This window comes from Suncus etruscus, chromosome 14, assembly GCF_024139225.1.
Source record: "Suncus etruscus isolate mSunEtr1 chromosome 14, mSunEtr1.pri.cur, whole genome shotgun sequence".
Classification (NCBI taxonomy): Eukaryota; Metazoa; Chordata; class Mammalia; order Eulipotyphla; family Soricidae; genus Suncus; species Suncus etruscus.
This window is the reverse complement of record NC_064861.1, coordinates 24,418,911-24,438,079: the sequence shown is the minus strand read 5'-3', so window position 1 is coordinate 24,438,079 and position 19,169 is coordinate 24,418,911. Positions and strand designations below refer to the sequence as shown.

Genomic DNA, 19,169 nt, shown 5'->3' with positions numbered 1-19,169 from the left:
GCCCAGTCACAGGCAAATAATAATAATAACAAAATAAGCTTTTCCTTTGGAAGGGTTGGGTCACAACTAGCTATTCTCATAGCTTACTCCTAATTCTACAATCATGGTTCACTCTTAATAGTGCCCCGATGACCATATTTGGTGGCTGTGTTTAAACAAAAACTGTCCTTTTTATGATGTGAGTAATAATGATGTTTGGTGACTGGGAAGATATCTTCAAGGTCTAGGGAGTGCATGCTTTTTATTCAGGAGTCTTAGGTTTGATTCCAAGATTACCCTAAACACCATGGCAGGAATATCTACTATCAAACATGCCTGTGTGTTACAAAAACCAAATAATATTTTTTAAAAATGTAAGTGATAATGTAATTATTTCTGGGATCCTAAACATTAACATTTCCCAAATTGAATACTTTTGTAACTCATGAAATTCTTTGAATATCGATAAAGTACAGGATTTAGTCTTATTGTCTGAGAGATTTGGCCAGCTGAAAATTGTGATCCAATAACTGTATAGTTGAAAAGTCTTGATAGCACAGAGTGAACATTATTGAGTACATTTTATTATTTGGTTACTACATGTTAGATGGTATATTTAATTTGTTAATTTTTAAAAAAGAAACTTTTGGGTTCCTAAGATCAGCTTTATAATTTAATTTTCTATTTAATGTTTTTAGTAAATATTAGATCTACTATGGAATTTTAGTGAAAGATGATGACTAGTGGAACATTATATTATATCAATATATCATTGTATCTTATATCATATGAATATTATGTTATGTATCATAAGGTACATGAGTAGCTTAAGACTACAACAGTTACATTCATTGCAATGTCAGAGACTCGAGATTGATCCCTGATGAAAAAAAGAAGACTGACACAACTTTACATTCATTCAGGAACAATAATAAATTGCTTCAAATTTGTTAGTTTAAAACAATGAGACTTGGTAAGCAATTAGCATATCCTACTTGATATATTATGAAATTGAATTTTAACAAAGACTAAGATCTTCATATTGAGTTGTTTGATTAGTTTCTACCTTTCTCACAATATAAGACATTTGGAGGACATACAATTGAAAGACTATTTCATATTATTAAACCCATTACTGTTTTAAATTGTAAATCCATTGTCAGTTATTTTAAACTAGTATAGTTGAAGCAGTTATTGTTGTTCTTCAATGAATGTAAAGTTATTTGGAGATAAACAGAATAAAATATTAATATTAATGAAAAATTGAAATGAAATTGACATAAAAATCTACGTAGATAAGAATGTGAGCACTTCCAGAAGAGATCCTCAGCACTGATGGTGGTGTCCAAAAATAAGAACAGCAACAAGAAACCAAATTGTCTTTGAGTTCCATGTAGTAAATGTAACAAGGTAGAATAGTAGTAAAACTATGTTTATAATTTTTCATATAAAGAACAATATATTCAGAAATATCTAAGGCCAATTGTTATGATTGTTTATTAAATTTATTTTTTTATAGTGATATGCTTTTTTATAAATAAGTAAAAGATCAACTGTTTAAATCACTCTAAATGACTCAAATAATTTCACTTGATATTATTCACCATAAATTTCATCATAATCTCAAATTACAATAAGCCTTCTGGAACTAATATTTTGGGGATAAAATAACAAAACTTGTGAAATTCATTTTTCTTTCAACAAAATTCTATAGTGTTGTATGTAGTTGATGGTACTCACATAGCTACAGGCACAAGGTGGCGCTCTTTACTCGGTGGAAGGAGTTGATTCAAGGTTTCCCAAAGCCAGGAACTCCCATACAAAGGAACTCCATCATGCCGGATGCTACTATTAAAGGACCCTTGGAAACTTATAAAATATTCAGCGTGATTTTAAACCACAAATCGGAGTCTTCAATGCTGTAAGGAATCTTATTTTGGATGTCGAAGTCATATGAAATGTTCAGGTCTCGAAGAAGAGGATTGAGCGGTACGCGACTGTTGCTCTTCTCTCTCCTGTCTCTCGCGTCCTGGGAGGCAGGGAGCGGCCAGGTTTACTACTCTGTCCCCGAGGAGGCCAAACACGGTACGTTCGTGGGCCGCATCGCCCAGGACCTGGGGCTGGAGCTGGCGGAGCTGGTGCCGCGCCTGTTCCGGGTGGCGTCCAGGGACCACGGGGACCTGCTGGAGGTGAATCTGCAGAATGGCATTTTGTTTGTGAATTCTCGGATCGACCGCGAGGCGCTGTGCGGGCGGAGGTTGGAGTGCAGCCTCCACCTGGAGGTGATCGTGGACGGGCCGCTGCAGGTTTTCCATGTGGAGGTGGAGGTGAAGGACATTAACGACAACCCGCCTGTGTTTTCTTTAGAACAAAAATTGCTAATTTCGGAATCCAAGCAACCTGACTCGCGATTTCCTCTAGAGGGCGCTTCTGATGCGGATATAGGAGAAAATGCCCTATTGACCTATAGACTCAGCCAAAATGAGTATTTTTCTTTAGAACCACCAGCAAATAGCAAATCGACCAAAAAACTGTCGCTTACACTAAAGAAATCTCTGGACAGAGAGAAAACTCCTGAACTTAATTTACTACTGACAGCTACAGATGGGGGGAAGCCAGAGCTAACGGGCTCTGTTCAACTTTCCATCGTCGTGTTGGATATTAATGACAATGACCCGGAGTTTGACCAATCAGAATACAAGGTAAGACTTATAGAGAACGCAGCCAAGGAGACGTTTGTGATAAAATTAAACGCCACAGATCGAGATGACGGAGTCAATGGCGAGATAACTTATTCCTTGAGATCGATTAAGCCCTATGGAGAACCCTTATTTACATTAGATAAAATCAATGGAGAAATAAGGGTCAATGGAACATTAGATTATGAAGAAAACAGGTTCTATGAACTTGAAGTGCAGGCCATAGATAAAGGCACTCCGCCCATGATAGGTCACTGTACTGTCTGGATAGAAATCTTAGACGCTAATGATAATGTTCCTAAAATTACTGTGACTTCCCTGTCTCTGCCCGTCAGAGAAGACGCTCCACCCAGTACAGTCATCGCACTCATAAGCGTGTCTGACCTAGACTCTGGTGCCAATGGACAAGTCACCTGCTCACTAAGTCCAAATATGCCCTTCAAGCTGGTGTCCACCTACAAGAACCACTATTCCCTGGTGCTGGACAGCGCCCTGGACCGCGAGAACGTGCCGAGCTACCAGGTGGTGGTGACGGCGAGGGACGGGGGCTCGCCCGCGCTGTGGGCCACGGCCAGCGTGTCGGTGGAGGTGTCGGACGTGAACGACCACGCGCCCGCGTTCGCGCAGCCCGAGTACACGGTGTTCGTGAAGGAGAACAACGCGCCGGGCTGCCACATCTTCACGGTGTCGGCGCGCGACGCGGACGCGCAGGAGAACGCGCGCGTGTCGTACGCGCTGGTGGAGCGGCGCGTGGGCGAGCGCGCGCTGTCGAGCTACGTGTCGGTGCACGCGGAGAGCGGCCAGGTGTTCGCGCTGCAGCCCCTGGACCACGAGGAGCTGGAGCTGCTGCGCTTCCAGGTGAGCGCGCGCGACGCGGGCGTGCCTCCGCTGGGCAGCAACGTGACGCTGCAGGTGTTCGTGCTGGACGAGAACGACAACGCGCCCGCGCTGCTGCCGGCGGGCGCGGGCGCGCTGGGGGGCGCGCTGGGGGGCGCGCGCGGCGAGCTGGTGTCGCGCTCGGTGGGCGCGGGCCACGTGGTGGCGAAGGTGCGCGCCGTGGACGCGGACTCGGGCTACAACGCGTGGCTGTCGTACGAGCTGGCGCCGTGGGCGGGCGGCGCGCGCAGCCCGTTCCGCGTGGGGCTGTACACGGGCGAGATCAGCACGACGCGCGGCCTGGACGAGGCGGACGCGGCCCGCCAGCGCCTGCTGGTGCTGGTGAAGGACCACGGCGAGCCGGCGCTCACGGCCACGGCCACGGTGCTGCTGTCGCTGGTGGAGAGCGGCCAGGCGCCCCAGGCGGCGCCGTCGCGCGTGGCGGTGGCGGGCGCGGCGGCGGCGGCGCTGGTGGACGTGAACGTGTACCTGATCGTGGCCATCTGCGCCGTGTCCAGCCTGCTGGTGCTCACGCTGCTGCTGTACAGTGCGCTGCGCTGCTGGGCGCCGGGCCGCGGGGCGGCGAGTGCGGAGGCCAAGCCCCCCGTGGTGTGCGCCAGCGCGGTGGGGAGCTGGTCGTCTTCGCAGCAGAGGAGGCAGAGGGTGTGCTCTGGGGAGGGTCCCCCCAAGGCGGACCTCATGGCCTTCAGTCCCTGCCTGCCTCCAGGACCAGATAGAGAAGATGGATGTGAAAGGCAGGAGGTTACATCAAATCACCAGGTAGGTTCCATTGATTCTTTTTCTGGTTAAAGTTTTTATAAAATAGAATTCACATCCATGCCGAGAGAGATGGCCCAAAAGGACAGAGCGTATGCTTTACATGCAAGGGTCCACAATTAGATGTCAAAGCAAGCATGGTCCCAGCATTATACAAGAACAGGCCCCATCTGAAAAAGTCTACTTAACTGAAGATTTCAAGAATTGCTTTAAAGAGTATTGGTTGTTTATAACTTGACAAATGATACATATGTCTTAGTTTGATTATATGATGAATCAACTTTGGCAACACATTGTTATTTCTCTGTGTTTTCTCAGAAAACGTTAAAAGTTATAACAGTAATTTGTTTCTGGCCCACATATGGCCATGCTCAGAGATTAATTCTGGCTCTGAAATCAGGAGTCACTCCTAGTAGTGCTTATGGGACTAATACGGGATGTAGTGGATAAAACCTGGTTTAGACTCTTGCCAGATAAATGCCCTATCCACTGTACTATCCCTCCAGCCCACAACAGTGATTTTTAGTATCATTACTTCATTAGAGAAAACTCTACTTTTCAGGATTCTGTCTTTTCTTGCTAATTTTGGACTACACTAGCTGTGCTAATATCTTACTCCTGGATCTGTGCTTAGAATTCACTTCTGGTGGTTTGAAGAGCCTTGTGAGGTGCTGAGGATGAAACCCAGGTTTGCCAAACTATATCTGTTACTGCTTTGTACCCCAATCTTTAATTAGAGAAAATGGCCCTGGATTAGTCATATTAATCAGACCTTATTAACATTTGTATTGATTTTTTATACCATTAAGATAATTGTTTTTTCTCTCAGGCTTGCCTTGAACTATTGGGGGATCACATTCAGCAGTGCTGAGGCTTAGGGGACAACATATAGGATGTTGGATATTGAACCCTGGCTGTGTGCAAGGCAGGTGCCGTACATGCTGTACTATCTCTGCAGTTCCTAGTTACCTTTTGTGTGGGGTTAAATATTATATGGCATTAAATATCATATATTTTACCTATTAAATTGCCTTTAATTTTGTCTCATTATTATTATCTGCTTCCAAATTGTTTGCAAAATTGTAGTTTTATGTACTCATGCTATTTCTTCTTTATTGACTGAAACTTAAACTGAACACCCAGATTTATGTTTCTTTTTTTTTTTTTTTTTTTGGTTTTTGGGCCACACCCGGTAACACTCAGGGGTTACTCCTGGCTATGCGCTCAGAAGTTGGTCCTGGCTTGGGGGACCATATGGGACACCGGGGGATCGAACCGCGGTCCGTCCAAGGCTAGCGCAGGCAAGGCAGGCACCTTACCTTTAGCGCCACCGCCCGGCCCCCAGATTTATGTTTCTAAATTAAACTAAGCAAATAAAGTTATTCATGTTACTTAAGTCATTCAAAACTTCCTACTGGCCTAAATATAGGCAAATAATATTTGCAAAATGTACTAGTTGACTTTCTTTTTTGCTTTAAAATTTTCATTTATAATGAAAAACATTAACTGTACTGAAGTGAGGCATATTGGCACTTATTAAATTCATGCAGTACTTTAAATTTTTTACACTTAAATGTTTCTCCTCTAGTTTTGGTTAAATTTCTTTCTGTGTAGTATAATTACATACAAATAAACTAGTAAAATGATTTTATTCCATTTTTAATTTTTGGACCATATCTAGCAGTGCTCAGAGCTTATTCCTGGCTCTGCACTCAAAAATTAATCCTTGCATTTCTTGGAGGACTTTATGTGTGTTGGGTTTGTTTCATGAAGGAAAAGCTCGTACCCACTGTACTATGACTCCCATACAGCAAGGATAATTTATCTGTAAGTTATTCTTATTCCAGATTTGGGGGGGGGCACAAGGAGATACCTGCAGGGCAGGTTTGGGGACTTTCTCCTGGGTCTTTGTTTAGGGGTCACTACTGGCAGTAGTTGGAACAATAGGAATGCTAGGGATAGAACCTGGGTTGGCTTTGTGCAAGGCAAGAGCCCTATCCACAGGGCTATTGCTCCAACTCCTCATATCAGATTATTATCTATGTGTGTGGTCATTCTCCCTTAAATGTTCACAGCATTCATCCAATTTGGAAAAAATCTGTGAACTCCATGATACATTCAAACCTCAGGGCAGGAATTTTTAACTCAAAATTAAGTAACTAAAATCATTCCAAAGTAGTCAATCAGATTAGAATATAAAATAATATTTTGGATACAGTGATCATAACACATGTAGCTTGTCAACAATAAAATGAGTTATCTGAATAAATTATCAAAATATATAATAAAGATACTGAAAGTAATAAATAAAATAATTTAACAAGGAAGTGATTATTATATAAATATATTTGCAGTATGTAATTACATTTTAGATCATTCAAAATTATTTGGACTAATTTATAAAAATTTAATAGCTTTTATAAATTATTCTGAAGATTACATTCTATGATGTAAAGATATAATTTAAGCTTTTTAATTTTATTTGTAGACCTTGAGTATTTAGGTTATGTAAACAAAACAAATGCATGAAAAATTTTTACTTGAATTTTATAGACTTATAAATTCTATAGTGCAGTTTTTGCATCTTTACTTTCTTAATTTTCTCCTTTATTTTTTACCATGCTCAACTGTGATCAGGGCTTACTCCTGTCACTGCACTTAGGGATTACTTCTGATAGGCTTGGTGGACCATATAGAATGCCAAGAATACCTTATCCTCTGTACTATCTCCCCCATGTCAAAGCCATCACTTCTTAAAATTCTAAGAAGTCTGTTTATTTCTTCCTGACATCATAGTCATCTTTTTCTGTGAAGAATATTTTGAGTAAATATTGACTGGTCTGAAGGTAAAACTTGAGAGAAAACCAAATGTTTATTGGAGTTCATATTGTTTTGTCTTCAAAGACATTAGGATCTAAAATAGTTCACAAGATGATGATCATATTCGTGCTTCACTGTTTTAGAACATGGTGAACTTTGAAATACTCTACTGAATGATTTCCAGAATATGCACCAAGCCTCATTTGAACATGTTACAGAAATAAATGACACCACATTTAATTAATTACAATAGTTACCAGAGCTATGAATAGTTATTTATGTAAATGAACTATTTTAATTCATTTTCTTTAATAGGTAATGAAGTTATTTATTTTCTCTTAAAATTCTACTATATAGTATTATGAAGGATAAAATTCTACTGTATAGTACCACTGAGGATAAGTCATGAAACTGGATTGTGAACAGTATTATAATGGGGTGATGCATATTTTCCTGATTTTATTCTCTATGATCGCTAAAGAATAACTTCTGACATTATTTCAATGATTAGTTTGTGATGCATTTGGATGATAATTTTTAAAATAACCATATTGAAAAGTATCTGTCCTGTTATAATATATATGTATATATCTCAAATAGACATTTACTAATCATTCATAAAAACATCCCATCTCACAACAATTTAAAGTGCCCAAGAATAGCAAAACCCAAGAACCTCTTTCTTGTACTTACATGATCTGTCACATGATGTCGCTATACGCTCAAGAGGTGAAAGGCAACGTTTGTTTCCAAGCCCAGGATCAGCCCATTCATAGAATAGGATCGACTCCATATTGATGGGGATGCTGAGTAAAAATTATCCAACACGGACTTAGAGGAATAGAAGGCTGCTCTAAAGATTCTAGGACAATAGTTCGCTTAAGTGACGTTTCCACATCGGTGTTCTTTTCGCCTGCAATGAAGTTTTCCTGGCGAGAAAGCCGGGGATGCCAGTGTCTGCTTCTCTCGCTTCTGCTGCTCGCATCCTGGGAAGAAGGGAGCGGCCAGATCCGCTACTCGGTCCCCGAGGAGGCCAAACACGGCACGTTCGTGGGCCGCATCGCCCAGGACCTGGGGCTGGAGCTGGCGGAGCTGGTGCCGCGCCTGTTCCGGGTGGCGTCCAAGGACCACGGGGACCTGCTGGAGGTGAATCTGCAGAATGGCATTTTGTTTGTGAATTCTCGCATCGACCGCGAGGCGCTGTGCGGGCGGAGGTTGGAGTGCAGCCTCCACCTGGAGGTGATCGTGGACCGGCCGCTGCAGGTTTTCCATGTGGAGGTGGAGGTGAAGGACATTAATGACAATCCGCCAGTTTTCAGAGAAGAAAAACAAAAGATACTTATTTCTGAATCGGCGCCCCCGGATTCTCATTTTCCTCTAGAGGGCGCTTCTGATGCGGATGTTGGCGTAAACTCTCTTCTGACTTATAGGTTAAGTCCAAATGAGTTTTTTTCTCTTAAAACTGTAACGAAAAACGATAAAAATATGTTGCCTGAACTAGTTCTTCAAAATTCATTGAATAGAGAGGAAACCCCAGAACTGAAATTATTGCTGAGTGCAGAGGATGGTGGTAAACCCGAGCTCACTGGATCTATTGAAATTCAAATAACCATCCTGGATGTGAATGACAACGCTCCAGAGTTTGAGAAGCCTGCTTATAAAGCAGCGCTGTTTGAAAATGTCCCTAATGGCACGATAGTTATTCAACTAAATGCTTCTGATCCAGATGAAGGATTGAATAGAGAAATCATCTATGGAATTAGACAGGTTTTGCCAGTTAGTGAGAAATGTATGTTTTCAATACATTCAGAAACAGGTGAAATCAGAGTTTATGGGAAACTGGATTTTGAAGAGAATAATGAGTATGAAATTCAGGTCCAGGCCATTGATAAGGGAAGTCCCTCCATGGCCAGTCACTGTACAATCTTCGTGGAAGTTCTGGACCTAAATGACAATGTACCCGAGGTAACAGTCACTTCTCTGTCACTTGCAGTTAGAGAAGATGCCCAGATAGGCGCTGTCATCGCCTCCATCAGCGTATCAGACCAAGACTTTGGGACAAATGGGCAAGTTACCTGCTCTCTGACACCTCAGGTTCCCTTCAAGCTGGTGTCCACCTACAAGAACCACTATTCCCTGGTGCTGGACAGCGCCCTGGACCGCGAGAACGTGCCGAGCTACCAGGTGGTGGTGACGGCGAGGGACGGGGGCTCGCCCGCGCTGTGGGCCACGGCCAGCGTGTCGGTGGAGGTGTCGGACGTGAACGACCACGCGCCCGCGTTCGCGCAGCCCGAGTACACGGTGTTCGTGAAGGAGAACAACGCGCCGGGCTGCCACATCTTCACGGTGTCGGCGCGCGACGCGGACGCGCAGGAGAACGCGCGCGTGTCGTACGCGCTGGTGGAGCGGCGCGTGGGCGAGCGCGCGCTGTCGAGCTACGTGTCGGTGCACGCGGAGAGCGGCCAGGTGTTCGCGCTGCAGCCCCTGGACCACGAGGAGCTGGAGCTGCTGCGCTTCCAGGTGAGCGCGCGCGACGCGGGCGTGCCTCCGCTGGGCAGCAACGTGACGCTGCAGGTGTTCGTGCTGGACGAGAACGACAACGCGCCCGCGCTGCTGCCGGCGGGCGCGGGCGCGCTGGGGGGCGCGCTGGGGGGCGCGCGCGGCGAGCTGGTGTCGCGCTCGGTGGGCGCGGGCCACGTGGTGGCGAAGGTGCGCGCCGTGGACGCGGACTCGGGCTACAACGCGTGGCTGTCGTACGAGCTGGCGCCGTGGGCGGGCGGCGCGCGCAGCCCGTTCCGCGTGGGGCTGTACACGGGCGAGATCAGCACGACGCGCGGCCTGGACGAGGCGGACGCGGCCCGCCAGCGCCTGCTGGTGCTGGTGAAGGACCACGGCGAGCCGGCGCTCACGGCCACGGCCACGGTGCTGCTGTCGCTGGTGGAGAGCGGCCAGGCGCCCCAGGCGGCGCCGTCGCGCGTGGCGGTGGCGGGCGCGGCGGCGGCGTTGGTGGACGTGAACGTGTACCTGATCGTGGCCATCTGCGCCGTGTCCAGCCTGCTGGTGCTCACGCTGCTGCTGTACAGTGCGCTGCGCTGCTGGGCGCCGGGCCGCGGGGCGGCGAGCGCGGAGGCCAAGCCCCCCGTGGTGTGCGCCAGCGCGGTGGGGAGCTGGTCGTCGTCGCAGCAGAGGCGGCAGCGGGTGTGCTCTGGGGAGGGTCCCCCCAAGGCGGACCTCATGGCCTTTAGCCCCTGCCTTACACAGTCAAGGGAAGACTCTTTAAATTCTTCCACTGAAGTAAGTAATTGATATAATTTTATATGTGTATTTTAAAAAAATGTACTTGTTAGGCTATTTTATCTTTCTTTTTTAAATTTGTAATGAATCTTTCCATTAATGAAAATTCTCTTTGATTAGTTTTAGTAATTTGTTACTTTTCATGTTGTGAATTTTAAATCTATACATGAGGTATAGAGTTAAAATAGAACTATTGGGCCCGGAGAGATAGCACAGTGGCGTTTGCCTTGCAAGCAGCCGATCCAGGACCAAAGGTGGTTGGTTCGAATCCCGGTGTCCCATATGGTCCCCCATGCCTGCCAGGAGCTATTTCTGAGCAGACAGCCAGGAGTAACCCCTGAGCACTGCTGGGTGTGACCCAAAAACCAAAAAAAAAAAAAAAAAAGAACCATTGATAATCACAGTTTAATATATTTGTGCTGTTCCCTCTCATTTTTATTTTGGCCTTAAAATTTATTACAGCATTATTGAAAACAGTGGGTTTTTGAGAACTGTTATAATTTATAGCATGGATTTTTTCCCAGATATATAATTTTTTGGGCCACACCTGGCAGTGCTCAGGGGTTACTCCTGGCTCTATGCTCAGAAATCGCTCCTGGCAGGCTCGGGGGACCATATGGGATGCCAGGATTCGAACCACTGTTCTTCAGCATGCAAGGCAAATGACTTACCTCCATGCTATCTCTCCGGCCCCAATTTCCAGATATTTTTAATTGTATTTTTTTACTTTCATATGCATAGTCCTAAATGTCCTTTTTATCACTATTTACTTTCAAACTATTGCTTTTCCGCAGATTATAACAAATTAAGAAATGTTTCATAAGGTAAATATTTTACTATTGCTGTTTACAGCAATTTGAAATATATTTGTTCAAGTATTAATACTTAAAAATAATATCAACCTAAATACTTTTAAGCCAATATAAAATTATTTTCAATATATAATCTTAAACTGCTTATGGCATATTTTGATTGATGCTTTTTAATATATAGGGTTTTAATTTTTATATCTTTAAAATATGGGATAGAATGTTCAATGCATTTTTTAACAAATACATGCTATTGTAATAAGATTTAAATATTGAAAATAAGATTTGGCTTACTTTACCCTTAGATGTTAGAAGTAGATGTGGGATTTAGAAATTAGGAAATGTTTCAATGAAGAATGTCTTGAAAAATCAATAATGTTTCAACATTGGACAGAGCAAGAGTACTGCGGTAGGGCATTTTTCTTGCACGTGGTTAACTCAGGATGAACCTGGTTTTGATCCCTGGTGTCGTATGGTCCCCAGAGTTAGGACCAATTTCTGAGCGCATAGCCAGGAGTAAACCCTGAATGTCATTGGATGTGACCCCCTAAAAAACAATAATGCTTGAACAGGAAAATATTAGAGGTGGAGAAATAATTTAGCTAATTATGATTAAATTAGGAGATCCAATAATTGTCTACTTAATGATGTGTAGGGAGAGTCTTAAATTAGAAAAACTAGGCAATACTCTTTTTTGGGGGAGGATGGCCACACCTAAAGGTGCTCAGGATTTACTCCTGGCTCTTCACTCAGGAATTATTGCTGGTGGAGCTCAAGAGCTTCTATATATTATCAGAGATTTAACCTAGGTTGACTGCATGGAAAGCAAGCACCTATCAGCTGAGCTATAATGCTGACTCTAGTTGATACTCATTAATAATACTTCAGGTTTCCAATAACAAGAACTTAAATTATTATGGTAGAAATGGATCAAAGTAAATTTGTATACAAGTAGTTTAAAAGTAAAAACAGCCAGATATCTGTAACTCAATATAAACAATAAGAGAAAGATAAAATTACATATGACAAAAGCAGTTTTACTTTGGTCACTTGGAGGATGACACTTTATATGGTGTTGAAAAAAAGACTTGAAAAATCAAGTATGTGGGACTATTTTTTAATGGTGAGGAGCATTGACTAAAACATTACTTGGGTTTCTGGGAATAACATCATTATGATTGTAATTATGAGTTTCAAACTCAGGAGATATTATGCTGTGGATTTGGGAATTATCTTAGGGAAAAATAAATCGATGATAGGATAAAATCACCAAGGGAAAGTCTCATAAATGGAAATCAGTATAAATGATGAATTTATGTAGGTAGTTTTTCCTGTGCTGATATAATACAATACTGAAATTTGGGTGGTTTTAAACATTTTATTTTATCACAGTTTTGGAGTCCAGAAATTCAAAATTGAAACGGTTTACCTCTCCTGTAGCTCTTTGTAAAAAGCTCTTTAAACTTCTGGTGGCTGTCAGCTTTCCTTGGCTTGTTGCCACATCACTTTAATGTATATACCCATTATCATCTTGCTGCCTCTTTGTTTTCATATATTTGTTACATAGGGATACTTGTGATTGCATGATAATACTTGTCATGATAATCCATGACAATACTCTCAATATTCTTAGTTAAAATACATTATTTTACAAGTAGCAAGTTATATATACCTATCTATAATGCATATGTATAAATATTACTTAGTTAGAGGTGTTTGAATCTTTCTTAATATGTGGGAACGAAATTAAGTAAATGTGGATTCCTAGAAATTATTTAGGTATATATAGGAGTGTGGGCTATTTTTCTTTAGGGAATAAAAACAAAATATAAAGAAAAGTATCTGGGTAAGAAGAGAACTGTTGGGTTTTTATTTGATGTCTTATCTATCTGGACAATCACCTTACCAGGTGATGATAAAGAGATTGAAAATAAACACAAGAGGGAAGAGAATATGAAAGACTCTGTGGAAAGAGGGAAATAATTGATATGAATTAAATTATGGTCTCAAGGTAAAGGTGAGAATTAATTTGTAGAGAATATTTAATTCTGTGGTTAAGTGACTTGTTTTATTTTAAGGAGTTTAACAGGAGAATTGGATAATTAGGTTGTGTTGTTGTAAGCTGAAGAAAAATTATAGAAATGATGGGGCCAGTGAGGTGGCACTAGAGGTAAGGTGTCTACCTTGCAAGCGCTCACCAAGGAAGGACCACGGTTCAATCCCCAGGTGTCCCATATGGTCCCCCCAAGCCAGGGGCAATTTCTGAGCGCTTAGCCAGGAGTAACCCCTAAGCATCAAACCGGTGTGACCCAAAAAAACAAAAAAAATTATAGAAATGATATAAGTGGATGACTCTAGGGTTTATTGATGACCATATTTAACTTGTTGACTCTATAATCTAGGTTAGGTGGAAAAGTGAGATGAAGTTGGGCCTTTGACAAGAATAATCAGAAAACCTTAAGGAACTCTTAACTATAAATGTAAATCTTTGTTAAAGAGATAATATAAACTTTTCTACTCAGAGTTTTAGAGGGGAGAAAAGATACAAAATATGCAAACTATTATTTTCTGTATATTAGTGCACAAAATAGACCTGAGAATTATTAAACCTATACTATCTCTTTGCCTTACAGTTTTGTTGTCAGTAAAAATAGTCATAGCAAGAGATAAATGTAGGATTCCCCTCCATTTCCTCTTTGCTAAAGTTATAGTAACATATGTATCTACAAGTTATTGCATAGAAACAAAGTCAATTTATTTTATATGGGTAAAATTTATCCTTGTGACAGTAAATATGATGAGGGGGAATATAGAAGTTTAACCCATTTGTGGTGAATTAAATGACATAAAATACATATGTAATTGTGTAATTGTGCAACTATTGGGTATTTTTTATACAAAGTGAATTCTGAGACTAAAGAGACCAATTCTATCGGGTATTTTTATACAAAGTGAATCCTGAGTACAGGACTAGAGTGAATGCTTTGCGTGCAGAAGCTCCAGGTTTGTTCACTAGCACTACTATCTGTCTACTAAATCCCATGAGCTGATTACAATTTCAGGTGTAGCCCAGAACAAAAATTAGAACAAGCAAATAAAAATCCAGAACTTTTTGTTTTGTTTTGAGAGCATACCTGCTGTTTAGGGTTTAGCCCTGACTCTGCACTCAGGGATCTAAGGATTAACATGGGGTACTAGGGATCAAACCAGGTCAGCTGAGTGCAAGACACTCACCCACAGCACTATCTCTCTGTCCCCAAATCTAGAACTTTAAAGCATCGCTCTGTTTAATGGATTCGAATAATTGTTTATTCACACACACTCTCACACACAAATCTCTTGTGTACATTGACTGGGTATTTTCTTGATCCAGAATATTTTATAAACATTCAGTTCTATAAGGGGAAATTTATAAAAGTGGTGTATTTCTTAAAATAGAAACTGACATGTTGCTTATCAATATTTTCCACCTTCACAATTTTATTTCTTTTCTTTCTTTTTTGTTAATTTTTTTGGCCACACCCGGTGATGCTTCTGGGTTACTCCTGGGACTCACTCCTGGCTTGGGGGACCATATGGGATGCGGAGATTGAACCGCAGTCCGACATGGATCAGCCCCGTGAAAGGCAAATGCTCTACCGCTGTGCTATCTCTCTGGCCCCTCTTTTTTGTTAACATTTTTGTTAATTTTTAATTTAGTTAAAGAACTATGAGCTCCAAAGCAATTGATAATTGATCTTTATGCATATAATCTTTCAGAACCAATCCCACCACCAGTGTCAACTCTCATTACCAATGTTCCCATACTTCATCATCTGACTTTTTATTCTTATGATATAGTTATGTTTTCATTTAAAGTCAATGGGTTGATATCTGTTGTGTGAATAGGCCCTAAAAATAACAGCAGGAAAAACTAATTCTTATTAAAATTCACAAGATTATGCATAACCAGAGGTGATTTTCAAAAGGAATTGCAGAATATCCCCCTCTTCGAACATTTTGCATGCAAGTGTAAAATGTAGCAAAAGAACATTAGTGGAAAAACAAGTCACTCGCCATCCACTGTTAGGAGGAATAAAGTAATTTTTGGAAGACATTAAATATTCAATTACGTGTTTTCAGTGGGGAAAAAAGTGAGAAATGCAAGGAAAAACCCAGTACAACAGGAAAATATGGTTTTGTTTACACTTCCACATTTATGCGCATGGTGTCGCTCTTCACTGAGGACTCTTTCCGGAAGAAGGCGCTTCCGATTCTTCCTGTGAATAACTGGGAGTGGGGCATCAACTGCGAATCCTTTTGCAATAGAGAGTTATAATTTAGAATTGGGAAAACAGTTTGAGGTAAGGTTTTTTTTCTTTTTAAATAAGAGATACCTCTGAAACATTTTGGAAGTACTATGCTATATTTTGGGCAAAGCGGCCCAGGAACCCGGTTCCTGATTCTCTCGCTTCTGCTACTCACATCCTGGGAGACAGGGAGAGGCCAACTTTACTACTCGGTCCCCGAGGAGGCCAAACACGGCACGTTCGTGGGCCGCATCGCCCAGGACCTGGGGCTGGAGCTGGCGGAGCTGGTGCCGCGCCTGTTCCGGGTGGCGTCCAAGGACCACGGGGACCTGCTGGAGGTGAATCTGCAGAATGGCATTTTGTTTGTGAATTCTCGGATCGACCGCGAGGCTCTGTGCGAGAGGAGCGCGGAGTGCAGCCTCCACCTGGAGGTGATCGTGGACCGGCCGCTGCAGGTTTTCTATGTGGAGGTGGAGGTGAAGGACATTAACGACAATCCACCGATGTTCTCCGAAAGTAAGAAAAGAATACTTATTCCCGAATTGAGACCCCCGGATACTAGATTTCCACTAGATGGCGCATCTGATGCAGACATTGGAGTGAACTCAGCTTTGACCTACAGCATAACTCCTAATGATTATTTTGCTTTGGATACGCAAAGCAATCGCGATCAAACATATTCATTGTCACTTGTTTTGAAGAAATCGTTGGATAGAGAGGAAATACAGGAACACAGTTTATTATTGACAGCCACTGATGGAGGAAAACCAGAGTTGACCGGCACAGTGGAGCTGTTGATCACGATTTTGGATGTGAATGACAACGCCCCAGAATTTGACCAATTCATTTATAAAGTGAGACTACTAGAGAACTCACTTATTGGAACATTAGTAATCAAGCTAACTGCCACAGATCCAGATGATGGCGCTAACGGAGATATAATCTACTCTTTTAGAAGAGTACCCTCAACAGTGTCATCTGCATTTATCATAAATTCTGAAACTGGAGAAATTAAGACAAATGCTCAACTGGATTTCGAAGAAAAGAAATTGTATGAAATATCCGTGGAAGCAATTGATAAAGGGAATTTTCCAATGGTGGGTCATTGTAGAGTTTTGGTGGAAATACTTGATATAAATGACAACTCCCCAGAAGTTACTATCACATCACTGTCGCTCCCAGTTGGAGAAGATGCTCCCATAGGCACCATTATTGGGCTCATCAGTGTGTCCGACCGAGACTCCGGGGTTAATGCGCTGGTGACTTGCTCAGTAACAACCAATGTTCCCTTCAAGTTGGTGTCCAACTACAAGAACCGCTATTCCCTGGTGCTGGACAGCGCCCTGGACCGTGAGAACGTGTCCAGCTACCAGGTGGTGGTGACGGCGAGGGACGGGGGCTCGCCCGCGCTGTGGGCCACGGCCAGCGTGTCGGTGGAGGTGTCGGACGTGAACGACCACGCGCCCGCGTTCGCGCAGCCCGAGTACACGGTGTTCGTGAAGGAGAACAACGCGCCGGGCTGCCACATCTTCACGGTGTCGGCGCGCGACGCGGACGCGCAGGAGAACGCGCGCGTGTCGTACGCGCTGGTGGAGCGGCGCGTGGGCGAGCGCGCGCTGTCGAGCTACGTGTCGGTGCACGCGGAGAGCGGCCAGGTGTTCGCGCTGCAGCCCCTGGACCACGAGGAGCTGGAGCTGCTGCGCTTCCAGGTGAGCGCGCGCGACGCGGGCGTGCCTCCGCTGGGCAGCAACGTGACGCTGCAGGTGTTCGTGCTGGACGAGAACGACAACGCGCCCGCGCTGCTGCCGGCGGGCGCGGGCGCGCTGGGGGGCGCGCTGGGGGGCGCACGCAGCGAGCTGGTGTCGCGCTCGGTGGGCGCGGGCCACGTGGTGGCGAAGGTGCGCGCCGTGGACGCGGACTCGGGCTACAACGCGTGGCTGTCGTACGAGCTGGCGCCGTGGGCGGGCGGCGCGCGCAGCCCGTTCCGCGTGGGGCTGTACACGGGCGAGATCAGCACGACGCGCGGCCTGGACGAGGCGGACGCGGCCCGCCAGCGCCTGCTGGTGCTGGTGAAGGACCACGGCGAGCCGGCGCTCACGGCCACGGCCACGGTGCTGCTGTCGCTGGTGGAGAGCGGCCAGGCGCCCCAGGCGGCGCCGTCGCGCGTGGCCGTGGCGGGCGCGGCGGCGGCGGCGCTGGTGGACGTGAACGTGTACCTGATCGTGGCCATCTGCGCCGTGTCCAGCCTGCTGGTGCTCACGCTGCTGCTGTACAGTGCGCTGCGCTGCTGGGCGCCTGGCCGCGGGGCGGCGAGCGCGGAGGCCAAGGCCCCCGTGGTGTGCGCCAGCGCGGTGGGGAGCTGGTCGTCGTCGCAGCAGAGGCGGCAGAGGGTGTGCTCGGGGGAGGGTCCCCCCAAGGCGGACCTCATGGCCTTCAGTCCCAGCCTGCCTCCAGGTCTGAATTCTATAGAGAGAACTGACGAAAAAGAAGGCGTTCCAGAACTTTTGAAAGACGTGAGTTTTAAAATTTCAACTGTTCTAATTTCATCTTCATCAGTTTTCTATTTATCTTTAGTTTTGTTTGGCGTTATTATATAATGCTATTGAATTCTGGTTAATGAATTATTTTTCATGTATGTCTTTGCATTTTTATACCACTAATCATTTGTTCTAGTGTTTTCTTATTAGTTTTAAAATGTTTTAAATAGGGGCCGGGGAGATAGCACGGAGGCAGGGTTTTGCCTCGCAGGCAGAATGTCGATAGTTTGAATCCCAGCGTCCCATAGGTCCCCCGTGCTTGCCAGGAGTGAATTCTGAGCATAGAGCCAGGAGGAACACTTGAGTGCAGCTGGGTGTAGCCCATAAACCAAACAAATGTCTTAAATAATAATAGTAAAAATAAATAATATAATATATATAATACATAATAATATAATAATAAATAGTAAATAATAATAGTTTTAAAATAGTTTTAAAATTTCTTTACAAGAAATTCTTTTTTATTACTACTGTTAGATATTTAGAAAAAGCACACATATATACCTATCAGTATTTCTATGTTAAAGAGCCTCATTACATAATCCCATGCCAGCACTAAAAAGCCAATAGTCGTCCACCTGCAGTCCATTTGGTCCTCCAGTCCAGTTACCCTCAATTTGTAATCTTATTTTATGGTTATTGTCTCTTTCGTTGCTTTCTTTATAAACTAGGCACAAGTAAGATAATTTGATGATTTTTAACTTTATAAGATAATTTGATATAAATTATAAGTAAATGATAAAATTATTTGCCTTTTCACTTACTTAATATTTCCAAGTTCCATTCATGTTTTAGGAAAAGGCAAGATATAATCTCTAGGGGCTGGGCGGTGGCGCTAAAGGTAAGGTGCCTGCCTTGCCTGCACTAGCCTTGGACGGACCGCGGTTCAATCCCCCGGTGTCCCATATGGTCCCCCAAGCCAGGAGCAACTTCTGAGCACATAGCCAGGAGTAACCCCTGAGCGTTACCGGGTGTGGCCAAAAAAAAAAGATATAATCTCTATGTACAGCTAAGTATATAAACACCACATTTTTTTTTTATCTACACACCTGCTATGCTATTCTTGGTTTGTTCCAGATCTTGGCTATT

The 19,169-nt window shown here is 43.8% G+C and overlaps 1 protein-coding gene across 5 annotated transcripts in view; it reads left to right on the top strand.

Annotated features, from left to right (window-relative positions):
* LOC126027836 (protocadherin alpha-C2) overlaps positions 1–19,169 on the top strand; it is a 207,957-nt gene that overhangs the window by 25,558 nt on the left and 163,230 nt on the right. Inside the window, exons 1-2 of one of the 5 annotated variants that reach the window (XM_049786855.1) lie at positions 1,928–2,261; positions 8,391–10,457. The exons of 2 other annotated variants lie outside the window; for them this stretch is intronic. In XM_049786855.1, the coding sequence (XP_049642812.1) occupies positions 1,938–2,261; positions 8,391–10,457 (2,391 nt within the window). In that variant the 5' untranslated portion in view covers positions 1,928–1,937. Of the gene's footprint in view, positions 1–1,927; positions 2,262–8,390; positions 10,458–15,612; positions 18,057–19,169 lie in introns of those variants that run through there. 2 more of the 5 variants (XM_049786856.1, XM_049786853.1) reach the window with 2 other exon arrangements.